Source organism: Neolamprologus brichardi, chromosome 7, assembly GCF_056152115.1.
Source record: "Neolamprologus brichardi isolate AB-2024 chromosome 7, ASM5615211v1, whole genome shotgun sequence".
In the NCBI taxonomy this organism is placed as follows: domain Eukaryota; kingdom Metazoa; phylum Chordata; class Actinopteri; order Cichliformes; family Cichlidae; genus Neolamprologus; species Neolamprologus brichardi.
This window is the reverse complement of record NC_142110.1, coordinates 15,283,980-15,309,949: the sequence shown is the minus strand read 5'-3', so window position 1 is coordinate 15,309,949 and position 25,970 is coordinate 15,283,980. Positions and strand designations below refer to the sequence as shown.

The 25,970-nt window shown below is 40.6% G+C and overlaps 1 protein-coding gene across 1 annotated transcript in view; it reads right to left on the bottom strand.

Moving 5' to 3' along the window:
• Window positions 1-6,637: 6,637 nt before the first annotated feature.
• The window catches only part of ano3 (anoctamin 3), a 42,180-nt gene continuing 22,847 nt past the window's right edge, over window positions 6,638-25,970 (bottom strand). The window contains exons 7-25 of the mRNA XM_006789179.3: window positions 23,221-23,355; window positions 22,545-22,651; window positions 21,890-21,945; window positions 19,761-19,882; window positions 18,842-18,976; window positions 18,664-18,760; window positions 18,089-18,149; window positions 14,822-14,904; window positions 14,571-14,711; window positions 14,024-14,188; window positions 13,811-13,847; window positions 13,588-13,699; window positions 13,204-13,261; window positions 12,800-12,897; window positions 12,382-12,536; window positions 12,085-12,237; window positions 10,828-10,978; window positions 10,551-10,740; window positions 6,638-10,066 (exon numbers count right to left, since the gene is read on the bottom strand). Coding sequence (XP_006789242.1) covers window positions 9,884-10,066; window positions 10,551-10,740; window positions 10,828-10,978; window positions 12,085-12,237; window positions 12,382-12,536; window positions 12,800-12,897; window positions 13,204-13,261; window positions 13,588-13,699; window positions 13,811-13,847; window positions 14,024-14,188; window positions 14,571-14,711; window positions 14,822-14,904; window positions 18,089-18,149; window positions 18,664-18,760; window positions 18,842-18,976; window positions 19,761-19,882; window positions 21,890-21,945; window positions 22,545-22,651; window positions 23,221-23,355 — 2,239 coding nt within the window. The 3' untranslated portion in view covers window positions 6,638-9,883. The remainder of the gene's footprint in view (window positions 10,067-10,550; window positions 10,741-10,827; window positions 10,979-12,084; window positions 12,238-12,381; window positions 12,537-12,799; window positions 12,898-13,203; window positions 13,262-13,587; window positions 13,700-13,810; window positions 13,848-14,023; window positions 14,189-14,570; window positions 14,712-14,821; window positions 14,905-18,088; window positions 18,150-18,663; window positions 18,761-18,841; window positions 18,977-19,760; window positions 19,883-21,889; window positions 21,946-22,544; window positions 22,652-23,220; window positions 23,356-25,970) is intronic.

Here is a 25,970-nt window from a genome sequence, read left to right as displayed (position 1 = left end):
AATAAGAAGGCCCAGAGTCTATTGTTTCTAGCAGATCCCTATTTGATGGTGATGGGCTTCCTCATGGTGCATAGGTCGAGGCCCTGCGGGCTGCGTGGGAGACTGCAGAAACAGCGAGCTGACTCACTGTGAGACTGTGAGTCAGCTCGCTGTTAATGACTTCATGCTCATTTCATTCCATCAAAAGGATTATTTTGATGTGATCATTCATATCAGGCTCATGCTCACATGTTTTATTAAAGCAGAGGATTTAAAACGGTGACCTCCGCTAATCAGCAAAAAAGTTTCCAAAGCACGCAGCGAGGACAAACCTCAACGCAACCCTCTAAATCTCTCTATAGCCACTTCAAATCTACACAGGACTCCCTCAGTCCAGAAAGCATGCATGTTGGGTTAGGCAGTGATTCCAAATTGGCCACAGGTGTGGATGTGAGCATGAAGGGTTGTTTGTCTCCCTGTGTCAGCCCCGTGACAGTCCTGGTACCAATCTGGCCTCAGCACCCTCTGGCTACACACTTGACTCCTTTTGCAAACCAAACAGCCTCAAGCAGAAGTGGGTTATGAATCTTGCTATTGTTAGCTGATTACTTAGCACGCCACCTTCTCGTCCAAACACGATCACTTGGTGGCATCAAAAAACACGTTAGCAGCCAAATTGATGGATGACATTATGTGACTACATCCATTTGTTTTTATACAATCTATGAACTCCATAGCAGAGACTCAATAGAGTTACAACATAGTGGAGTAGGAGAGGGATTGGATTTGAGCCTGTGGAGACCTGTCTACTGTGAACTGGGATAGGCTCCAGCCCCTCTCACCGCCCTAGTTAGATGAAAGATTAATGAAGGACTGTTGCTGCAGTTCTGTGAGAAAAAATGCTATCTTTGGAGGACTGCATCAGACTGGCATTTTGGCCATATGCCCTTAAGTGTTTTTTCATTAAATATTCAAGAGGTAGTTTTGTAAAATGAGCTAAATTTGGCAGCACCATACAGGAAAACAAATCGGAAAACAAAAAAACACAAAAGTGCCAAACAGAAGTGTGAGAAATTTTGGTGAAAAGCTGGAAATACATGTAACATTTCAGATGAAAAAAAGATTTTATATCTCATGCTTCAGTAAAACAAGTTGGATCTTCATAAACACACGGGTAAGCCTTTCAGTCTTGACTGTGCACCACCACAGGACAATAAAGTGTTTGTTTCAAGCTGTGTTGGTTTGATTTTTGCAGATCAAATGCCGAGTCATATCAGTCAGATCTCACTGCAGCTGCAGTTGAAATCGATTAGCATCCAAAGCGTGAACTGTAAGGAGTTTGGGAATTAACCGTAAAGTCAAAAGGCTTTTCTCTGGCTTGCTATTCATCCCAGTTTGACAATCTTACAAGCAAAAAGAAGAAATCCACTGAAGCCAATCAAATAATTGTTAAATAATTGTCAGCAGCCCCAATAGACTATTATTATAACTACAAAACATGCCACTGTCAGCTTTCTTACATCAGCTGTAGCATTATGATCAGTCACAGAAGGGTTTATGCCTTTATGTTATGAACTGCGCATACTCATCACCGAAAGCAACAAGGTCTCTAACCCATCTGTGATGAAGGAGCATTAAATTATTAATCCACTGGAAATCCACCTGCTGAAGGTCACATTTATATTCAAAAGTCTAAACGAGGGAGATTTTTCTCACACTGCCCTTCCCTCCCGTGCACTGTCTCTCTGTCGTCTCCCCGTGGTCATCACTCTTGTTTCCTGTGTTGAGTCGCCCGCTTTAATGATGACTTTTCATGTGGAAACTCTGCAGATTTCACCTCCCACGCAAGTGTTGACACGGAATTAAGTGCCCCTAGTTCCACACAGCAACACAGCTTCCACTGCTTGCTTTACTAGAGTGTGCTTTACTGAACCTCTTGTAAAAGTTCACACATTTTCCTGGACTGTGTTCACTTTTCATTGATTTTCTGAGCATTTTGTTGCAGCTTGCAGCTTTAAAACATAAAGACAATCAATTTGCTAATGATTATCACACCAGCATTGAGACCATCAACAGCAGCGCAGCAGTGTGCGGTATGACTGTCTTCAGTGCTACCAGCACCTGAATTAATAAAGGTTTGTATAAACACACACGAACGAGAATAATCAGGATAATAATCACAAACATGAACCGGTAATATGTTAAAGTGGCCAAGCAGATGCAACATAACACATTTTTACAAGGTAGGACCAGATGTTGGATTAATCTTTTCATGTTTACTTTGAAGCAGCGTGCACTTCACTGTCAATTTTCCTGTTCTCTAATAGGAGAGGACCGCAAGAGCAAACGACCAAAAAATGCTTTCAAAAGTAAAATGAGTTCTGGTGTGGGAGTACACCCACTCTCCTAATACTATTACTGCTAACTCTATTTCGAGAATAATAGCATGATGGCATAAAAAGATGGAGTCTGCTCATTAAGGTCCTGGTGCTTCAGAGATGCAGGTTTTGCTTTGTCCCTCTGCACAGCCGCCAAATCCTTCATCCATTGAGCTCTGTGAAGTAATTTGAGGCTGCTTCTCTGTGCAGGAGGCTTTACCTAGGTCCACTCATCCATCATCGCTGTTATTCACGCTTCATATCTGAGTCTCACCTCTTTACACCCAGCTCATTTTCCCAACGTGCATGCTGCACATCTATCTTCCCCTCGTATGCTCTGCAAAATACCAAATTATATTCTTATAAATGTTACTCAAAGTGGTTCAGCTGCGTGTCTAAAATTGTCTCTCTCTGATAGGTATTATGCCACCAGATAAGAAAAAAACTTGCTCACGATGACAAAAATGGCTACCATGTATCCATTTAGAATGCGTGTTGCTAACAAAAAAAACCCCCAAAAAACAAAAATGAAGCTGATGGGAACGCTGTTTGGATTGTTTGGGCTACTAAATGACCTTTAGGAGCAAAAAAAAATAATAAAAAAAAATTACTTAATCAGAAGGTTTGGGGTTCAATCCCCTGGCTCCTCCAGTGTCGTTGCTGTGCCAAACAGTGATTTCAAATGTTTCTGTATATTTTCTGTGTAATACTTTTGCTTACACTGGCACATAGACTGGAGTCAACAGGAATTATGAAGGGCTTATATATAAAATAAACAAATGACCTGTTTTGTAAGTATCTTCATGACTGCATCATTGTGCCTACAGTATAATCAGTCCAGTTGTTTTTGACCACAAAGAATATCTTTGCAGAGCTGTGATGTTATATTTTTTGCATTTTCTACTGCCCTCTTGGCCACATCTCTCTGGAAAAAGACATTTTAAATGTCAATTACACTTTTAGTCACTGATTGCAGCTTCTACATCGTGACATGAATGTTCTTTCTGGTTCAAAATGGCTTGATATCATTCGTGAGAGATATGTTTGACAGATTATAGGCCAACAAGTGATTTGCAACAGTTCAAATATGGGCAATCATTTTTGGCAGATGGTCACGTTTCGACACAACAGTTGTCGCCGATGCATTCATTAGCATGTTAGCTTCTGCGTAATACTTAAGCACTTAAACTGCATAGAGTGTGTGTCAATGGTTGAACACAGCTCGTATTGTAAAAGCATTTTGAGTGGTAAACGAAAAGCCAGACCAGTAAATACCAGTCAATTTAGCTGGTGAGAAAACTCCCTCGGAACATCCTCCACGCTGACGCAGAGGGTGCAGAGAAAAATGTTAGTGGGCTTTCAACCTGTGGGGATCATGTCTGCACAAAATGTCATGGCACACTGACTAAAAGATTGTGAGATCTCTTTCTGGAGAACGACCATGAATCATCTTTGAATCATCTCTCTAGGACAGCTAAAACTTAACTACAAGATGAAATCAGTGGAAAATTCATAAATATTCTGACTTGCTTGTGAAAACACATTTTTCCATTACAAATCTCATTAAGTACACATTATGGAAGAGTAAACACCTCCCTACATAATGCCGAGAGCATTTTCCTGCACTGAGCTATCTCAGTGCTCTGATTTGTTGCTGCTGGTCATTATTTACTCGCTGTCCTGTTTACACATCTGTGCTGGTGGATTTATGACGGCAGTCTCAGGGGATCTATTGATTGTCTTTCTAACTTGCAGTGTAAATCTGTGTTGTATCAATAACGTCAGTCACATGGCACTGCTCTTGGAGACCAAGAATTGATGTCTGCAGTCAGGGGTGGAAAGATGGTTAAATCATACAGTATATGGTTGCTCAGCCTAAAATGTGAATAACCTTTCTGTTTTAGTGGCAGAGCTACTAACGTGCTTCTGAGTGGAGAATAAATATTGTATTGAACCAGAGCATCTGTCTTTTTGTGGGGAGCAGACATGTGAAAAGATTGCTTGTCTCTCTGGAGCCTTTTTATCCATTTGTTTGACTTTCTTACATTATTCATTCATTTTTTTCCTTCTTTTTTTCAGCAGAATCACAATGTTCTCAGTTTGTTTTATTTGATGAGATATATGACAACAATAATAATATAAATGATAATCATGGCACCCATCACAGCAATATTTGGACACCGAGGGTCTCTTTGGTCTTTTATTTAATCCTCAGTTTGAAAACAGCCACAAGAGCCTCACAGTAATCTGAACTGGTTTATATGGTCAGTGTTTTCTATCAGACTTGGACGTGCTTTAAAACTGAACAGTGAAACTTTTTGTGGGTAAAACATAAAATAACAAGTCGAGCTTCTCAAGTGTTGACTGTTCAATCAAGCCTTGAAAAAATAACTATGCATATAACTTTTTTCAGAGTGTGAGAGAGCCACTTTGTTAGGTACACCTTCATAGTACTGGGGTGAACCCCCTTCTGAAGCAGACGCTATCTCCTCTTCCAACACAGGTTCTCTATTGGATTGAGATCAGCTAAGCATTTGAGCAGTGCACAGTGTATTCTTTGTTATGTATATAAAACACAGTTTGAGACCATCCTGCTGTCAGAAGATGGGTACACTGTGGTAATAAAGGAATGGACATGGTTAGCAACATTACTCAAGTAGGCTGTGAGGTTTAAATGATGGTCAGTTGGTACTAAGGGGCTCAAAGTGTGGAAAAAAAATATCTCCCACACAATTACACTGCAGGCATGAACCATCAATACAAGGATACAAGAGGAGTGGCACTGCGCTTCTGCTGTAGCTCATCTGCTAGAAGGTTCAGCATGTTTCAAGTTTTATTTGTCATGTACAGGTAAAATAGCACATTACTACTGGTAATGAAATTCTTGGGTTCAGAGCACTCTCAATATTGCACATAAAAAGGTAAGTAAGTAAGTAACACTTGGATAAACTACTGTAGGCTCTAGTGCAGAGGCGTAGACTGATTGTACAAAATAAACTGCCCAGTGTTTCAGTAGTTCAGTAGACTGATGGGTCTGGCGGGTCTGGATGCTCCTGTATTGGCAGGAGCTTAAAGAGTGTAAGATCAGTGCATTTATGTTGTGCCTACAGACATGCTCTTCTGCATATCTTGGTTGCTTGAGTTACAGTTACCTTCCTCTCAGCTCAAAGCAGTCTGACTATAATAATTGCAGCTCACTGAATAGTTTCTCTTTTTCAGACCATTCTCTGTAAACCCTAGGCACACTTGTGTGGAAAAATCACAAGTGGATCAGCAGTTTCAGAAATACTGAGACCACCGCGTCTGGCACCAACAACCATGCAACATTCAAAGTCACTTACATCACCCTTCATGCCCCATTCTGATGCTCAGTGTGAACCATATGGTTGTGTTGACCATGTCTACATTGCTGACATGTGATTGGCTTTTAGATGTATGTGCTAATGAACATTTTCAAAGGTTTACCCAATCAAGTGGCTGGTAAGTGTATTATTACAACTCAAATGTATTTAGAGTGCTGCAGGATAGTAGGTGTCTGTTACTGCTACATTGTTTCAGTCGCTGGTTTTTCCCTCGTCTATAATTTGATTCTGTTTTTGGGTGTTTTGCTTCCATTTCATTAGTTTTTTGTCCATTAGTGGCATATTTTTTTTTCCTTCTATAGATCTGAGGCTTTAAAGTTTTTCCATTACCACATGGTCTAGCTCCCCTCACATGGAGCAACAGTACTAGAAGATAAAAATATCTGTATCCACTTTTGAAATGCTATTCTCCCTGAAAGGCTCAACACTGACATGAAAGTCAAACCACAGCTTTCTAAGTCAAAGAGGTGAAAGGATATATGTCAGTGTGGGCGCCAGAAGAGAGGAAATACTCAGAGTATAGAATATCAGTCATCGGGGCTCAAAGTAAACGAAGCCGTACCATGTTTCTTCTGGAGTGTTTAGATTTCATTGTAAAAAATGAAGCCTAATGTTAACCAAGACGACATAAACGGAAAAGCAGATAGAAGAGAAGCGGCATTTAACAGTAACATAGTTGTGGTGGAAAAATACCCCTGCCATACTCAAATAGTGGGTTTGTTACAGAAATGCAATCTTTTTTAACAATATGTTACATGAACACTCTGTGGCCAGAGGCCTGGTGGTTTATGATAATGGTGAGGAAAAAAGAAAGAAAGGGGAAAAAAAGCACCCTTTGGTGTGTGAAGAATATCAGCTATAGGCACAAAGGCCTTTTCTCTGCTGTTTATAAGAGAGACAAGAATGAAGCGAGCAGAATTGATTTAAAAGATACAATCCATGATTTATTACAGAAAAGAGTGATATCCAAATTAGTTTATGTTACATTGTTTTTATACATTTCATTATGTTTTTTTTTTACATGTAAACAGGAACAAAGTAAACAATGTTATTGATACACTTCATGTCACGACTGCTATCGTCCTATTGTACAAATAAATCTACGGGCTTACGTCACTGTGCTTCAAGTACATCATTGCTCAAGCACAATCCTATTAGGAGGCATAGAACAGAAAGCTTAATCCCCCTCCAGACTGCTATATTTTCAGAGATGTGCAAGGTCACGCTATTATTACTTATTATACAATACCCAGATTGTGCTATTGCCAACAGTAGAAAGCATGAGAGACACTTTTCCACCACTGTACAGCATTAGTATCAGTGAGGTGAACTGATGAAGATCCACCCAGAAACGATTAGTAACTGGGCAAGCCAAACATCCAAGGTCATGTCATTTTTCATTCATAAAGTGCCCCTATTCCCTTCGGTTAAATGCTTCAGCTGTTAGAGTGTAAGCGTGATTATAATTCCTGTTTGAATGTCCAAGCGGAGGAAGTCTGAGGTTTCACATGTTTTATCAGACTCTACGTAAAATTCCCGGACATATTTTTTTAAATGAATCAGTCTGGAGATCATGCTGTTATTTTAGAAAATACTGCACCAGTATAAAATCCTGCCACATCTAGAAACACATCGGTCCTTCCAGAAACGATCAACACTAAAAAAACAGGGAAGTGATATGTTTAAGACGCAAATTTACAGAAGTTAGCTCTGCTCAAAGCAGTAGTTAAGTCATGCATACTCCACAGCACAAATGTACCAGTACATTTATGACTGTTCAAAATAAACATAGCATCCAAGGATAACAACATGCATAGATTTTAGGTGTTCACATAGCAGGGAGGATACTCTGAAAACACTGACTACTTTCTTAAGTATTGGAATAAGATTTGAAAGCAAATATCTCTCTCTCTGGTGAATGAAATTATGAATCGCTGGACTGAATGTGACCCGAAAGGAGTTTTTTGACCAAAAACCTGAAAAAAAAAGCCAACTAAATGAAGTATGTGAGTGTGTTCCATAATCTTTGATCTGCTCTAACATACAGCAAAATAATTAAAAAAAAAAAATGCTTATTATTGTGAGTGCGCATTAGAGTCATGCAAAAACATGGAAGTGCAAAAATATATATCTAAAAAAAGCAGAATACCTTTGATTGCATCTTAGAAAATATGATAAAAAAGTTGATCATTGCAGACATTCAGAGGACACCTGAGACAAGTGGACGTAACGTTTTTCTATCTGAGGGTGAGAACGAGTGAACTTGCACGTGATAGCACAAAATAAAATGTATAAAAACATTACGTACGTCATTAAATGTATATACAAAAAACAGGCAAAGTAAAATAAAGAAAGGAGGACAATCCTTGCAAAATGAAGAATATTGTCAGTGTTGTGCAATGCATTCAGGGTAGAAATTTTCCCTTCAGATGTTAGATTGGTGCAGCTTTTACCTTTACAGTGCATAACATTTTTACATTTAACACCACATGATCACCACAAGTGTTTGAAGTCCCCATCTCTGTTCACATCACAAACTCTTTAACTCTCAAACTCAACAGCGCAGAGAAAGGAAATTATCCCAACTCAACCTCGCAGGTCCAACTATACCTGGCACGATGCCTATTTTCCTGAGTTCATTAGGCAAAAACACGCTTCTCGAATCCATGACATCAAATCTGATAACAATATAAAAAAAAGGCAATGTCACCACTCAATGTCTAAACTCTCGCGTCCGTTTGATCAAAGATCAGACAGCTGCTGAAACCGTGTGTCTCACTGTGTGTTTAATAAAAGTCTGCAACAGAAGCTTGTAGTGTATTATGCGAGCGAAGAACAGTGGGTAGAAGTTTGTTTCAAAACTGAACATCCAAGCCACAGGTATTTCTAAGTGATCCAAGTTTTCAACCACGCTTTGGGGCCTCCAGCAGCAAATGAAAACCAGACTTCGAGGGTCAGAGCGGAAGAGCAGATTTGTGGATCCTGCATGCGAGCGTACACGTTACGGCGTGCTCTGCTGACGTCAGCCAATATCCGAGTAGGTACACTGCGGCGTGACTCATGTCCAAAACAAATCCTAAACGGAGAGTTCAGAGAGTCTGCTGCAGATCAGGACAATAGGATGAGGAGAGAGAATATTTCTTGCACTTCAAAGAAAAACAAAAAAGCACGTGCTGCACAACACAGGCACACGTGATGTTTGGTGACACAAACTGTGGTACGCGGCCATGTTGTTACACTGTAGGCACAGTCAAATTGCACAGAGTTCACATTTCCTCAACTCGAGACAGTCAAGCTCAGCGGTAGCACAGAGATTAACACACAGCTCACACTGAGTACAGACACATGTGAACCAGGCCTCGAGACAGGAAGTTTGTCTATCGAAAAGGTACAAAGCAGGATTACCATGCACTTCTTGGGATGTCTGAGGGGATACTTTGTCAGATGTACTAAATGGATGCTAGCATCCTTTACAAGGAGTGCTTTTCAGTTTTGTTTTGTTTGTTTTTTTTTCCTTTGCAAATATTAATCAGCATGCTTCAACAGCAAATATACATTTAGGAAGCAAGAACAGAGTCGTTCTTATTTGGTAGCCACATCACCAGAATCACTTTGCAACAATAAAAATGCCACTGTAGTTCTGTCACACAGAAGTGGCTCTGCTGATGTTCACGAAGGGTTGGGGGCGGTGGCGGGGGAGGGGATACACGGCCATGCTGCAAGCTGCACTGGACTGCAGAGTCAAAGCAAAGTGGTAGCTGCCACACGGAGAGAGAGAGAGAGTGCAGGATGGGACAGTGAACAGTGCTGATCTGCAGCCCTTGATCTGCATAGTAAACATTACAATTGCAAAGTTGTTTTGTTTTTTTTCCCAGCTAAGCCACAATGCAGCACAGACCCAAGGGCACCCTGTTGGGTGAAGCCAGGTAAGGGATGAGGGCGGAGGCAGAAAGGGTCAGAGCCAGAAACCGGGAGGTGGAACAGATGGCAAGGGAGTGGACAGTGCCAGATCTGGGGAGGATCTCGAGAGGGTGTCTTTGGTGTACAGAATCAGCCATCAGTGAAGCTAGACTCTAAAAGCTTAAACACATAAATAAGCAGGCAAGGGAGGTGTAGCTTGCGAGCTGAGGATCGCGTAGCGGAGACAGGGTGGGGGGATTTAAGCTAAGGCCACTCGTGGTGATAACGCTTCCCATTCTTCTTCCTCTCCTTCTGCAGATGCTCGAGTTCTGCTTCATACATCATCTCTTGCATCAGGTACTTTTCCCTCCTCATGCGATCGCAGAGATCCTTCGGCATGTCTGGAATGAGGTACGCTATGAAGGACTTGATCCCAAACACCAGGTGCTGAGGGAAGATTAAATTATTCATGACTCAACATCCAGAGAAATCACATGCTTTAGATGCCAATTTTGTTTTGGTATTAGTGGCGCATGCAAGAGTAAAAGTAAACCCAAGGATCTTCATATGCCCTTCTATCTTTTATATGTAGTGTAGAATGTGCAAGGCAGTGTTGTCAAGGGAATATCTTGCATGGCAACCATGTCATTTGTGATGTTTTTTTTTTTTTTTTTTAGTTGGTCGGCTTTGAATGGTAGAATTTTCTCAGCCTTCTCCAGGACCTTGATTTAATTAACCCATGAAAATCACTTAAATTACTGTTGTGAGGTTTCGGTTTCAGTCTCAGCACATAAAATAATTAAAGTATAACATTTGCAAAGCTACAAAAATATTGAGGCTGACTCAAAGTGGCACAGCGTAAGAGGATTTAGCTTTAGCTGCTTGTCCTGCTTGTAAACATACAGAAGAGAAATGGCCAATGGTTACAAACCTCAAAGACGATGATGAATGCCAGCCTGGCAGCCAAGACATGCCAGAACTGCAGAGTGAATTCGTATGGCACTGTGTTCCAGGGCGGCGCTCGGTAGTCTCTGTACCTGCAGTATCCCGAGTGGTTTCTGTTATTCAGCTCACCCATGTCAAACACGGACAGGCTGCTGTTCACGTAGCCTTGCAAACACCTACGGACGAAAGCAGACGGCCATCACGTAAACCGCATAGGCTACATACAGGGCACTTAAAGTGTATGCGCTGTTTTTAAGGCTTACTCATTGCCATGGTGGTGCCTCTTGTTCACACATGGGCCATATTTGAAGGCGTAAACAAAGCGGGGGATATAGTCTGAGGTTATGGCAATGACGAAGGCGTTAGTGATGACTGCCAGCACACCAATACCTTCGAGAATCCCGTGCCAGATCCCTGACAGACAAAACAAAGAAGAAAGAAAAACAGCTGGTATGTTGGTTTAAACCTGGGTGCCTTTATCTGCAATGGCTGACATGACCAGCATACCGTATTTTGCTTTATAAAACACAGACTACATCAAATACTGTAGGCACGATAAATTGATATGCTGATTAAACATTCATGCAGTGAATATGAGAATGCAGCTGATAGATTTATAATAATAAAGGACGAGGCCATCTTATTCAGTTGTTCTTGCTCCCTTTTTAACCAATAAACTAAAGTTTAAATTGCAGTAAATTTATAGGTTGCACAGGTTTTTGTTTAAAGCTTCTCCCGGGGTGAACAATCCTGCTCCTTCTCCACCTACCAATCGTGCGCATAGTAAGCGTCATCTAATTGGCTCGCTTCTGATCAGAGAAACTGAAGGTGTGACAAGACTTCATATTAGCGATAAGGTCACAAATAACAGAAATGAACCTTTTATGGTCACAGTTGTTAGCAGTTCCTGACATGTGTAGCTCAAGCTCTATAAGTAACAATTTTCAAGATGCCATTTTTACTTCACTGCACTCGATTTACTTCTGCCTTAGTTAATAATGTCCCCGAATGCGACTGAACAGCTTCCGTTAATGGAGCATATTGAATTACACAAAATGTTTTGTTTTGTGGCAGTTGAATGAAGACAGAGACAGTAGATAAAAAGGATCTCTCCTCCTTATCTGCATTATATCTGTGTGTGGATGATCAGGAAATGTCAGCCTAACTCTTCAAAGGAGCTTAGCTCTTTGATGCTGTGTGACTGACACATAATGTGTTCATTACAGCGGAGGAATTTCTAAATGTTTCAGGGTGGATTCCTCCTTTAATTACAAGGAAACATGCCACATGAATCACTGGGTCATATGGCAGTTTAAGGATGCAGTTTGTAATCGTATGGGGAGATGGGCTGATGAGAGGGGAGGTGCAGCATATGGAGTTGCAGAAGGACAGGATATGGAAACATATCCATCACTGTAGGAGAGGTCATGTTAAGCTAACAGAACATTTTACTGCTGGAAGAAAAAACAATAATTAAAAGTGACTCTGATCCAAGAAGATGTCGTGTGAGCCGCACAGACCTATATCAGTGGCTCGAGCAGGCATGGGTCTCCTCCACTGAGTGACAAATTTGTAGGCGTCAAGACGAATCTCAATGATGTTGTTGAGCAGAGCGAGGAGAGGAGCCAGCGGGAAAGCTGCTACAAAGATGGTGGTGAAGCCAAACTGAAGAACTGCAGCGGAAAGAATCATTCGGATGTCAACACTGGCACGAAAAATAAAAATGCTGAGGCTTGAATAATAGCCTGCATTTGCATGGATCATTTCCTTCCCCAGAAAGTCAAAACACAATTCTTAGTAGGAGTTCTTTTTTTTACCCATTTCGAGATATTCATCCACAAGCCCATGGGCGTTCATCGGCTGCAGATTCCAGTCCTTGTCCCACTGAGGAAGCTGGGCCTTATTCTCTACATTCTGTCCTCCACCACCTCCTTTCTTCATCTTTCTACGAGACCACCAGTTCTGCAGCAGACTGAAAACATAGAGAGTAGCGATAAGCCCTGGCAAAGCACTGTGCTCTGCAGGAACTGTTTTACTGAGCCACATGCGAGAGGATTTGATGTGCTTCTTCAGGAGAAAAATCTTTTCACATGCAAATGAGCTGAAAGAGGAAAAGCCGTGCAGAAACTACATACTGCCTGTTAATTGCCATCACTTGAATTCACGTCATTAAGCTTCATGTCATTTCTAATAGTTCATAGACAAGAAGACGTGCGATTATAATGAGGCACTTACGGATAACCGAGCTCCATGAAGTTGTTCCAGATTTGCTTGAAGAACATGATGACTCCCATTTGCAGACACAGATCAATCAAACACCCACTTGGGTGACACTAAGAAAAATAGATTTCAATGAAAAATAATAATAGTACAAAAACCGTATCATTCATATTTTGTGCCTAATAATTCAGAGCTAGGAGCAAACTCTGGGACACACTTGATCCGATTCCATTCTTTTAATCATTAAAATTGAAAATCACAGTAATTATGGGGTGAGATTAATGGTTCACATGCAGGCGGATCATTAGAAAGATGAATTACTCGAAATTTCTAAATATATCCCAAAACAGAAGGCAGTAATCAGCCCAGTCACTGCTGACATAATCACCTACTTACGTTTGATGGGTAATTGCACTCACCTCCTCCAATCTCCATCGACTAAAGAGTTTATTGTATTTTCCAGGCCTGCCAGCAAACCTGATCAAATTAAGACGGCCAACATTAGCTGTTGATTCAATCAATGTAATAATAATAAAAATAAACTTAGAGTAGAAAAAAAAAGACACTTAGAGGTGCTAATTATGTGCAACAATCCGTGACCTAGTTACACTTGTAGGCGGGGCGGCATTTTGTAACTGCTGAAAGATGAAGCACCCAAAAAACATGATTTCCCCGGCTGAGGAGGGGAAGGGAAGGAGTCTTGGCTAGGTCATGACTGGGAGTTTGAAAGGAAACATCTTTGCACAATCCCTCATTAAAGTCGGTGTAAACAGTCACTGTAAAGTTTATGGCAGTTTGCCTACCTTCCAAGGAAGAAGGCGATATAAAACGTGGAGCTGTTTAAATTCACAAACTGGAACAGGAACATCTTCAGAGCAAAGCTGTTCTCCCACTCAGACTCCGTCCGTGGGTGCTCTAAAAGGGGAGGGACAGGGGTTTGTTAGGCAGATGGGTGAAGAGAATAAATAATGTGCAACCAGCTGGGAAGCCAAAGATAATGAAGGCATAAATGCATGAAACACTCACCTAAATTAGTCAGCAGATAGGCCACCTTTTCATACACCTGACAAAATGATAGTACACATCAGTGTCAACAGGAAAAGGTTGAGGAGGGTAATGATTATGAGAAAGAGAGGAAGGCTGGAATGAAAAAAAGTCTTAAATAAGTGCTGAGTGAAGTATTTATGGGATAGAAAATGCGAACGTGGGATGTGGGATGATGTTTGTCCGAGCACCCACCACATTGAGAGACATGATGATCATAAAGTTGATGCAGACACCGGTGCCAGAGGTGGCGAACTGCCAGTTCTTCTTCACAAAATACCAGTTAAAGGAAGCAAACTTCTCCATCGCAATAAGGCGGAAAACCACTACAGCAAACACTGCTGTCAGAACGAGGGAAATCTAAGCAGAGGTGATGGAGAGAAGACAAGCACAACAGAAAAGATGAAGAACCAGTACGATTAACAGGGTGAAAAAAAGTTTTAAATTTATCCTATAAGGAAGAAGTGTGCCATGAATATGAAAAAACTGTAAGTTTAGAAACATTTAACTATTTAGATGATAGATAATCAGAAGCAACTTATATGTAAACAGGAGAAATTAGGCCATGAGAATAGCTAATACACCATTTCCTTTGAGTATGGTCTTTGTCCAGCAGGGGGAGATGTTACACCATTGCAAACGCATCACACTGTTCTAATAAAGATGGCACACAAAATAACAGTGAGCTTACACTGAGCCTGATTCCCAAAAAGACAGATTATTCAAAGGTTAAAGGGTTTACCATGAAGAATATTCCGGACACAGACACCATGAGCCGGCTAAGCTTGTCTGAGAAAGGCTGGAAAGGCTCGGGCTTGCCGGAGATGGGGTTAACTCTCTCCATCCTGGAGTACTTGGCTTCAAACTGTGGCCTCAGCTCCTCCTGATTAACAACACATATTCCAGCATTGTCTACTGAACTGTAGCTCTCTTACAGCATGAACACCTTAGAACTGTGAGGTAATCATATATTTGAGCATATGTCTAACATACCTCTTCCTCCTCCCAATCAATAAGATCCCAGTCATAAGTCAGTTCTGCCCTTCTTCTTTTCCAGAACTCAAGGAATACAGTGGCTGCAGAAGGGATCATGAATCGATCACGTTATTGATCATTTTTGATGTATATACTATAGCACAGCTAACTGCAAAGAGGAAGAGGCCATGCAGAAGCAAACAGCACATCATAGTCAGATATCCTGGGTGAAACAGGCTGCAGTGACGTGCATGGCCCAAGATGGAGACTGATTATAGTCATCAGTTCACACTCACACTGTGGATGTCAAGTTAAAGGAGACTGGCAACAGCAAATAGGCTTTTTCTTGTTCAGTGCACATCCTCAAACTGTGTCTTTGTCGAGCAGGATCCATTTTGGGTTGAGAGACTTCTAAAGTAAAGCTTTTTGTGGGATGACTTCAGACTGGAGGCATTGTTTCCTTTGTGTCAGGCTCTGTTGTGACTTGAGGTAAAAAACAACGTTGGAAATGATGTTCTTTTTCTGTCAAGGCTTTTTATGTTTTCCGCCTTGAAAATGTGACAAATGTGTAACAGAGAAACAGGGGCTTTTATAAACGTGCACACAGAGGAATCATTTACATAGATCCACATGTTGGAAGAATTTGGCTTCAAAGTCAGTAAAAAAACTGAAACTTTATCATGTATGATGGAAAACACAATGTAATTCTATACATTAAGATGCACAATTTGCTGGATTAAGACACAATTGTTGCAGTTTTACCTCTGTTAACATCACAGTGGATTTTAAATAAAAAGACTTTCAATTTTAATTCAAGTAGTTTAACAAAAGTGTTGCACTAACTGTTTAGGAAATTTAAAATATTTTAGACAGATGTCTCCATTTTCAGAGGCTCAAAATTAATTCTACAAACTAATGGAATTTGAAATATAAGGACTGTTTTTATTATTTTGGTGAAAATCCTGTACACTCAATGACTGCATGAGGTCTAGAACCCATGGACATCACACTGGGTTTCCCCAACTTGAGATGGGTCTCTCCGTCGTCAGTTTTGCCTTCAGTAACTGAAAAGCACCTCGGCTGGGTTGAGATCATGTCACCTATTTCGCCATTGAAGAATATCCTATTTTTACAAGTATTTGGCTGACTCTAGGCAGAGAGTACAGCCCTGCACACTTCACAGTTCATCCTGCTACTTCTACCTGCAGTCAGATCATCGTGAAACACCAGTGTCCCAGTTCCAATTGCAGCCATACATGCACATGCCTTAGCACTGCCTCTAACATGTTTGACAGATGTGGTATGCTTCAGATCATGAATTGTTTCTCTCCATCTGTATAATTTTCTGTTCCCATCATTCTGGTACAAATTCATTTTTCAGGTTTCACCTGTCCAAATATTGTTTCCAAACTGTGAAGGCTCTTTTTTTAGATGTTTCCAAGTCTTTCGAGTCTAATCTGGCTTTCCTGATCTTGAGTGTAACTAGTGGTTTGCACTTGTTGTGGTTTGCACCTGTTGTAAACCCTTTTATTTCCTTTTATGAAGGCATCTCTTGAGTGTAGATCTTGACAGTGATAGTCTTGCCTTGTTGACAGTATTCTTGGTTGGATGTTGAGAAGTTGTTTTTCTTAAATAAGGAAAAAAAAACTTTCATCACAGCCTTTAGTTGTCTTCTGTGGTCTTTCTTGTTATTTTGGTGTTGCTGAGCTGACAACACCATCTGTTCAAATATGTAAGATTGTTGCTTTGGCTGCTCCTGAAGTTTTTATATTGTCTTTTCAGTCCTCCCTCACCTGCTCTGAAATCTCATCTCATATTTAAGAAACACAAAATACAATATTTTCGAATGAATTTCGAAAATTATTTGTCATGAAAGAACAAGAAAACCGATCTTGTCCAGTTTATATTGTAAAAATGAGCGATGCTTAATTCAGTGCTTTTGTTAAACCCCTTGAATTGAAGCTGAACGTTGGCTCTTCAATCACATCTCGATTGTTTGATTTAGAAGCCACTGTGCTGTAGTGCAGAGGCAAAACTACACAAATTGTGTCTTTGTCCAAAATATTATTGACCTCACTGTAGCAGTGATACAGTTTGTGTATTAGTTTGCATTAGATACGCACACAATGTGGTTTTTATAACAGATTTCCAATAAAATATATAAATATGTGGTTGGTTCTTTGTAGCCTCACAATGGCTCCCATTTATCTATTAAAAATGTTTTATCCTTGGGGATTTTTTTAAACCTCATGTGGTTTGTTTTGCTTTTTTCCGGCACTGTTTTAACTCAAATTATTAAAAGCCTGCAGATGAATAAGCGATGACTCAAGCAAACAAACCAACAAAACAAGTGATATATTTTCTGTGAACTTATTTAATGTAGAGTAAAATGAGAAAGACCAGAGGCAAAAAATGCACCAGAGTTTGAATCCTCAGTCAGAACAACTTTAGCCGCTCATAAAGATGTTGAAGTTTAATATAGCTTGACCCACTTTTGTTTAAAAAGAGAGAAAAGCGGCCTTCTCTGATGCCTACATTCAATCCCTTGGGCTAACCAATTTTTCATGTCTATCTCACACACACTCACTAACACTAACTCCAGACTTTGAGTGCACTCACTCAGTGGTGCAGTGCTGCTAACTTTGGTCCAGATAGCCAAAAGCTTTTATGCAGGATTTGGAGCAACAGACCTCAGTTAGTGCAACTGTGTGGACATTCTTTGGCTTTGGAGCTCTCATTATCCTTCATTTAGTCCAAATAAAGAACAAATTGTGCCAATTGCTCCCTCTGGCACAGGTGATTATTTACCTCCTTGACAGGTAGAGGGATCTGGGCCAGCCGATGCACTCTAATGCTCACACTTCACGTTACAAAGTTATTATAGCTGTGGGAAACGTAGCTGCAATATATGAATATCATGGTGCAATTCTACAACCTTGACAGCCGAGTGATATTCTGCCCCTGGAGAAATCTTTAATTATCAAACTAATTACATCAGAACTGCACTGGAAGTACAAGTGTGGAGTTAGAGAAGGCGGACTGAGATTTACTTACTGAAAAACACATTACAGACTGAAGACCTCTTGTTTGTGTACTGCAGAGTGTCTTGTGGACTAAATTCTCAGTTGAAAAACTTAATACGTTTGGGAGAGATGAGTGGTGAGTGGAAACACGAGCACTCGAGTATAAATAGAATCAAATTCCAGTAGGGTTCGTATCGGGCAGAGAACAAAGCTTATGTGGAACAACAAGAAAAAGCCACCAACACAAACTGCTTCTACGCACCCCAAATAGCCATGAAGATAGCGAAGAATACAGTGCCACCGTTGTCAAACAGATAGGTCACCTAGAAGCACAAGCACACGGAGGGCTGCTCTTAAAAAAACAAAAGTGAAACAGAATACATTATCAATATCCACAGCCCCAATTTTACCCAAAAAGATCTCCAGGCTCTCTGACAATCAACATTTTTGAGTTCAGGCCCCAACGCAGGAGATTTGTTAAAGAAATCATAGTTTTAAATACCATCAACTGCCTATAATAATGATCGCACAGCTACAGCTAGCAACTGATTAGCTTAGCTTGGCATGCAGACTGGAAGCAGGTGGAAACAGCTCACTGGTTATTGTCAAGTGGGAATAAATCCACCTGATACTTACTAAAAAAGACCTATCTAATTTATTTAATCAACATTAAAAAAGTCAAATAAAATAAAAAACCTAAGGTTTCACCTGAAGAACCAGGTTCACTGTGTCCCCGTTTCTAGTCTAGATACATGTCTGCTGGCATCATATCTTTTTTGAGAAACTCTAAGATCATGTAATGTTGTGCATATGGAGAAATACCAAAGCTGCACTGACCTTTGCATATACACAACTGTCACTCAGCGTCCAAGGCTCACAGTTTTCCTCACACATGGGACACATGATGGTAGTGTTGGCCTCGCAAATCTCTTTACTGGGGAGAGAGTAAACCAGTAAATGCCATCATCAACCGACACGATGTTCGGACTTACATGGCACAGTGGTGTGAACTGACCTGATTTGGCTTGCGTCCATGGTTAAAAGACCATAGAGGAAGACAAAAACCCCAACCAGGGCAGCGGGGATTAACATGCCCGTGTACCAGCCCAACCACGCAAAGTACAGACCGATTTTCTCACCAAAGTATCGCCTGGGAGAGACACAAAAAACATAGAGTGGAGAAAATTCACCAATTAACTGTGACGACTTAATTAGACTTGACCGTGCCCGTTCAGCGTGGAGTTGTGGGCGTCAGTGGTGCACTGTGAGATGATCACAGCGGCTTAATGGATAGAGAAGGTTGAACGCTGAGGCTGGAAAATAATCGATGATCCCAGCAAGCTTAAGCAAGACATTTATTTCAAAACTGCTCTCCTAAGGATTCAATACAGTGTAAAACCAAAAAACCTCTCCAAAGTACTTACTAGAACCTCAAAAACCTAATGACTTTCTGTCTGTCACCTGTTTAATGCATACAAAGCTGTGAATGTGAAAATGACAAGGTGTGCTTCAGAGACAGTCATCATTTCAACTCCCTCTTGGCAAGAAAGTGAAAATAATATTTCCCTAAATATCAAACCATTCCTTGCCACTCTCATGTTCCTCGTAATAAGATGGATATGACAGACTTGACAGATGGTGATGAAATGCAGAGCTACCAAGGAAGCTGGAAACTAAAGCGAGTTCATCATCAGCTGTTAAAATAGCTCCATCACTTCAGAAATAACAGACGTGCTGCGATGTCAAGGAGTTGTAGATGAGACTGCTCCTCGTGAGAAATCTGTGATCGTGCAGACTTCAAACTCCATTTAAACAACCTATCTCGTGATCAAAGAGAGGATCGGCAACATAATCAGGACGCGGTATCTCGCGTACACAATGTATGTGTATGAAAACAGCTCGTGATTTGTGTAACCTGCTTCAAAGCTGATTACCTGATGAGATCCAGAGGCTGGTATTTGTACCACATCCCCCAGCGGGCCCAGCGCTCATACAGAAGATGCCTGTGGTTCTGGGCACCATGCGTCTTGATTGAATGTCTGCTCTTGTAACCGCCCTGATGAGACAAGAGAAGAAGAGTCTAGACTAATTTTTTTTTTTTATATATCCTTCAGATATAATCAGCCAGTAAGAAACACAAAACATACCATATTTGAATTTTCCCACTATCCCCTGCATTGTTGTTTTTTGTGATGTAGTGAAGCACTACCAAAGCTACTCCTATATTTGCTGCCTTTCATGGAAAGTCAGGTTCTCTCCACCTGCACCTCTGTGAAGCGCACCGGAAGTCTTTCACAGTGTAAAAATGATGTACAGTACTGTGTAATAATCTTGAGCCACACCTCATTTCTTTACATTTCGCTTCAGAGGTGCCAGACTTGCTCGTAATTTTGAAAGTGGTCTTGAGAAATAGTTTTCTAGGCTTTCTGAAGGTCAAAGGTTTTCTTTGTACATTATCTGCTTTTTCAACTATCTTCAGTCCAGTTCTCGTACCTGACTATTTTCAGAGGAATGTTTTGTTTGTTTTCTGTCTACATACAACAGCCAGTTAGCAAAGAACCAATTTCTTTAGGTCTCTATGGTGAGCCACGTACTGTCCACAAAGGCCTCATCAAAATCGGTGTCAGTGTACAACAGTTAGTGTCTACAGCTAATTGTAAACTGTGGTGGAGGCTCTGTCTTGGTTTGGGGCTGCATTTCAAAATTGATGGAATTATGAACTCAGATGTGATCCACCATGCAATACCCTACGGAAAGCATCTTATTGGCAGCAGCTTCATTTTTCAGCATGACAATAGTTGTAAACATAGTGCCAATGCAGTAAAAGAATACCTGGACAGAAAAACACACAATGTCTCACAAACTGTGTAGGATCACCTTTACTGAAAACAAAACAAAAGGCAGACAACATTCAAAGAAGAGCTTTGAATGTGATCTGAAAAAAATCTGGAGCAATATTCCTGAAGATGGGACAGCATGGTGGCAAGGTGTTGCCTCACAGTGGGTAGGTGCTGAGTTTAATTCCACCATCAGGCCAACGTCTCTCTGTGTGGAGTTTGCATGTTCTCCCCGTGTTTGCGTGGCCTCTCTCTGGGTACTCCACCTTCCTCCCACATTCTTTTGTCCAAAGACATGCAGTTAGTGGGGTTAGGTTGACTGGTAACTCTAAATTGCCAAAGCAGAAGAGAATGGATATTCCTAAAGATGACTTTATAGAAAAGTCATCTTCAGATAGAAATTCTAAGAAAGTTTGACTAAGAGAGTTCAAACTTTGAAGTAAAGGTGGTTATGCCAAATACATATATATGTATTTCTATGTATGTTTAAATAAAAATTAACTGCTTTTCACTTTCTTAGCAAAATTTAAAGAAACAAGGGACTGAATTCAAGATGTTTGCACAGCCTGTGCAAGCAATCTGAATTTAATTTTAGCCAGATCTGGGACTCGCGTCAGGGTTTGAATCCACCAGCCAGCCAGTCAGACAGCCAGGGCATTTCTGTGTGTGTTTGCATGTTCTACCTGGGCACGCATTGGTTCTTTTCGGGTACTCCAGCTTCTTCCCAGAGTCCAAAGGATAAGTTAATTTCTGAATTAGCTTTTAGGTACAACCCTGAATTGGAACCGAACTGGAACTGAATTGGAGCCACAAGTTTAGGTTGTTTGCATTGATCGCTCTCTCAGACACCTCAGTGGCAGAGCTCTGCATCAATAGTCTGACATCAAATGGTAAAATTGCAATTGTGAATATTCATGTAGTCAGTACAAGACCTGGCATGACTATGCACAGTCTTGTAGCAAGACTTCTGGATGAGGTGCATTACCTTGTGAGGAGTGAACTTGGAAGAGAATAGCAGCCATATTTATATCAGGTATCTCATTTGCTTTTTATGGATTTGTAATCAAACCACGTAGTTTAAAGAATTTCTCTCTCTTTGAATGAATGAATCAATGCAAAAGATCTCTGAATGCCTTTAAAAACTCTGCATGAATAAAAACGTGATTACTCATATTAGTAATTTGTGAGTCTCAACATCTTTTCAGTAGGAATTAAAATCATCTCACCTCATGTGGAGGAAATGCAGCCTCATACGTATTGTTGCCCAATAGCCGGTTGATTCCTACAGTGGAATAAAGAACAAGGACACCACATTAAAAATTTAAACCCACTCGTAATTGAGAGACAAATCCATAGAGTGTCTCATTAAAACCGTTATTTCTGTAGGACAAAAGCGCAATTATTGTCATCCATTTACTGAAACACCAGACAGTGCGATAAGGTGGAGTTTGGATTTGATTCTTGTGACTGAGCTGATCTGATTTCTTGGAAAGTAAAGTGGTCAAAGCTATTAAAATATTAACGTGAAACCCATTCCAAGATGCTGAGGCCAAACTTTAATCAGCAAATAATGTTGGCAGTAGACAGAGAAGATGCTGAGATAAAAAGAAAAAAACAAAACCAATTGCCCAGAAGGAGAAGAGAGGAGAGATCAGACACAAATTAGACTGTACCACTTTTGCATCGGCAGCTCCCACTATCACTCTGAAATCAAATTAACAGAAACCGACGTATTCCCTTTTAAAATAAATGTAGACTCCGTTCCTTTCTCAGTGGATAAATTGTCCTAAATGGATCATTAAGATGGTTATACGGAATGGGATTTGTGCGATGCTGCTGGGAACATTGTTCTGAATGTGAGGAGAAAGCACGGTGATTTACCCATCTTTGATTTTCCGTCCTCATACTTGGTGCGCTGCAGGACATGATGGACTATTCTGCTTCTGGTGGAATTGGAGAAGAAGGTCTCTCTGTTGTTGATCGTGAAACTGGGAGGAAATAACGGCACACTCCTTCAGTTATTCATAAAGCAACAGTGTATCAATATCACTCAGCAGAGGCCTTTAATGAGAGCTGAGTCGATAACGATGGGAGGTTATTAAAACACAATTCATGGTGCAAAGCTTGTATTCATCCCAACATTATTATCCCCTTCCCCCTTAAAAAACGGCCCAGGCTGACAAGCTAAGGGAAAGTGGAAATGATTCACTGACAGACGAGATTAGATGATGCCTTTCATCACAGGGACGTTTTGAAAATATGGAACAGCAAGCAAGTTATTTCACGCACATCTGCTGCTGTATTTCAATTTCTTATTTATGATCAACTTGTCTTTATCATCATGGCTCCCAAGTTCAGATGCAAAACTATAAAATATACAATACTTTAAAGTGCAAACTTCATCGCGTGGTTTCTAAATTCCACATTAAGACTTCAGGACGTGAGTGGAAGTGATGGTTAAAAAGAGGGGTGGGCTAGGAATGCTGGTGCCCTGTAAAAACACTGTGATCTTGTTTGTGAGTCCTGGCATGCACGAGTGTGTATACATCCTCCTTACTGATGCATGCGTGCTCTGCTGAAGGGAGCTGTGTAGCAGTCGGTTTCCTCCAGGTCAGGCAAGGCCTCTTTGTCCAGCTTCATGGGATTTCTGGGAAGCCAGCTTTTGATTTGGCGACATCTCCGATGAAACCTGCTGCACATGCGCACGCAGAGAAACGAGATTAACAGCACAGATTAAATGAAGATTGTTTACTTTGGTGTGAGACGGAGGTCCCTGACCCTTTTCTCCTGACCTACCATGACGACTTCGCGCTACCACAAAAAAGCATGTTTGCACACACATGCACATGTACATGCATTGCTGGACAGCACGTCTGATTATCTTTTTTCATTCTCATTTCCATGACCCGTGAGCCCGAGAGAGACCGATCCAGCATAACAGCTAGCTTAATCCAAATCATAGCATCACTATATTTTTGCTTATGCTAACAAACACATCTACCCAAGTTATTTACAGTCATTTGAAAAAGGAAAGTTTTTGTTGAACTCCATGCAGTCTCTATACACTCAAACTAATTTTATTTATTGTTTATTTCATGCCATATGTTTTCATTTCCACTGTGTATTATGCCAAACATCTCCAATGTGGTCCAAAGGACGTTGCAAATCTAAGCTGTGCTGTCAGAGAAATGAGGTTTTCCTGGGTATCTAATTGCAGACATCTGGCACCTACTTAGCCTCTGAATTTTTATAGAAGTAGTAAATGTGCACTAGTGTCTATCTGTATAACTGTGCCATATAGGCTACGTTCACACTGCAGGCGAAAGCGCATCAAATCCGATTTTTTTGACCCTATGCGACCCATATCCGATCTTGGTATGACAGTGTGAACGGCACAAATCCGATATTTTCAAATCCGATCTGGGTCACTTTCGTATCTGGTACTGAATCTGATACATATCCGATGTTTTAGAAAGCGACTGCTGTGTGAATGGTCAGGTCGCATTAAATCCGTCTTTTACATCACTGACACAAGACAGACACCCGAGAAGCGCCCGAGAAGACATCGTGAACGCTTCCTGGCCATCCGTGTAGATGTTCGTGAAACTGCTGGGAAGACAACGTGAACATTTTATTTGTACTGTATAATTTGCAAATTCTGACAGAAATCTGCAACTATCCTTTGAAGCACCGCTCCTCTCTAAAACAGCAATGAGGATAATTATTAAATTATTTACATTGTTACGTAAATAACAAAATAACTTAAAGCAAAAATTGGGAAACGTAAAGTCCAAAGTCTTTATATTAAGGGCCATCAGTCAAACAATATTGTTTGCTCTGGGTCTAAACAGAGCGCGTTGTGTGTGACATCTTCTTTTGCGCATGCGGGCCGCTTTGAGGGTTCACACTAGAGCGCGTTTGCTGTCGCATTTTATTTGTAGTGTGAACAAGCAGACAGAAAAATCGGATTTGATCAAAAAATCGGAATTGAGCATTAAGACCTGCAGTGTGAACGTAGCCATATTCACCATTCAGGAATAGCCAAATGTATAGTATTATGTTAGCACTGAACCCAGTTCCAAATATGGTCATTTGTGGCGCCCAAAAAAGAAAAATAATGCTGAAGCTGAGAGTTTAAAACAGAATTTAACAAACTGGGTGATACTGTTGGACATATTTTATATCCTGTCTGAGTTTTACATTGCACACTATCTAATTTTAGGACATTAGCTTGTTGCTGTTGTGCCATAAAAAATACAGTGGAGCTGAAACATTAATTTTCAGATATTTAGTCAATAACACGTTAACTGAATTATCATTTTCATCAATGCAAAGAGTACATTTCAAGATATTTCAAAGTATAAAAAGGTGAAAATCTCAGAGCTGCTGCTGATGCCCTGGTCAGTATAAATGTAAAAATTTGCATATAAAATTTAACTGTAGTCGACTCACAATTATAAAGAAATTTAAGTTAAAATCTAATAAATTGAAACCTAATGGTGGTGACATAAGTAGTAAGAAGCTGCAAAAAGAAACAGATGTAAGGATCTAAAGGTAGAGAGGACATCACAGTTTTTGATACCGGGCTTTATTAATAAAATGTATCTGACTTTAATATCAGTCCCAGCAGGAATTATCCTCAGGCAGCCATCAGTTTCTGTACAAAATGTCCTGACAATCCTTCAGTCTGGACAAGTGTTTGATCAGCCTTCAGACAGACACTCTTTCAGTGACTCTGCTATGCAGCTAAAAATCTGCTCGCTTGGCAATGCATCCTTCTCCAGATTTGTTGGAGAGGCCTCCAGTAATTTGTGAGGCTGCTGCTCTTGTATGCATTAAATAAATACAAATAGCAATTCTGCTGCAAAACGTACTTGCTGCCAGATAGTGTTTAATGTGTTGTTATGAAGGCTCCAGGTACTGCATGTAAAGATACTGATATCAAACCAACAAGCAGTCGCCACAGCCCATTTGTTCAGCTTTACAGAAATGTGAGTTAGAGACAAACCATTAGTTATCACATAAAGCTCATTTACTGCTCGGGTAGATTTTTCTTTTAAGAACAACAGCTTAGCGAAAGCCTGCAGGAGCGCTGAGGAAAACATAATGATCCTCATTCTTCACAATGACTAAGATCGCTCTCACACAAGATTTAATTTAGTTCCCTGAAGTGCTTTGTTCTCAGTTGGACAGGTGGGCGAGTGATTCTTGTCTGTCCGTGTGATATTGTCTGATTTTTGTGCGTGCGGTTAGTGTGTATACACAGTATGTGAAAGCGTAATAAAACAAGCCTGCAGTTATCAGAGT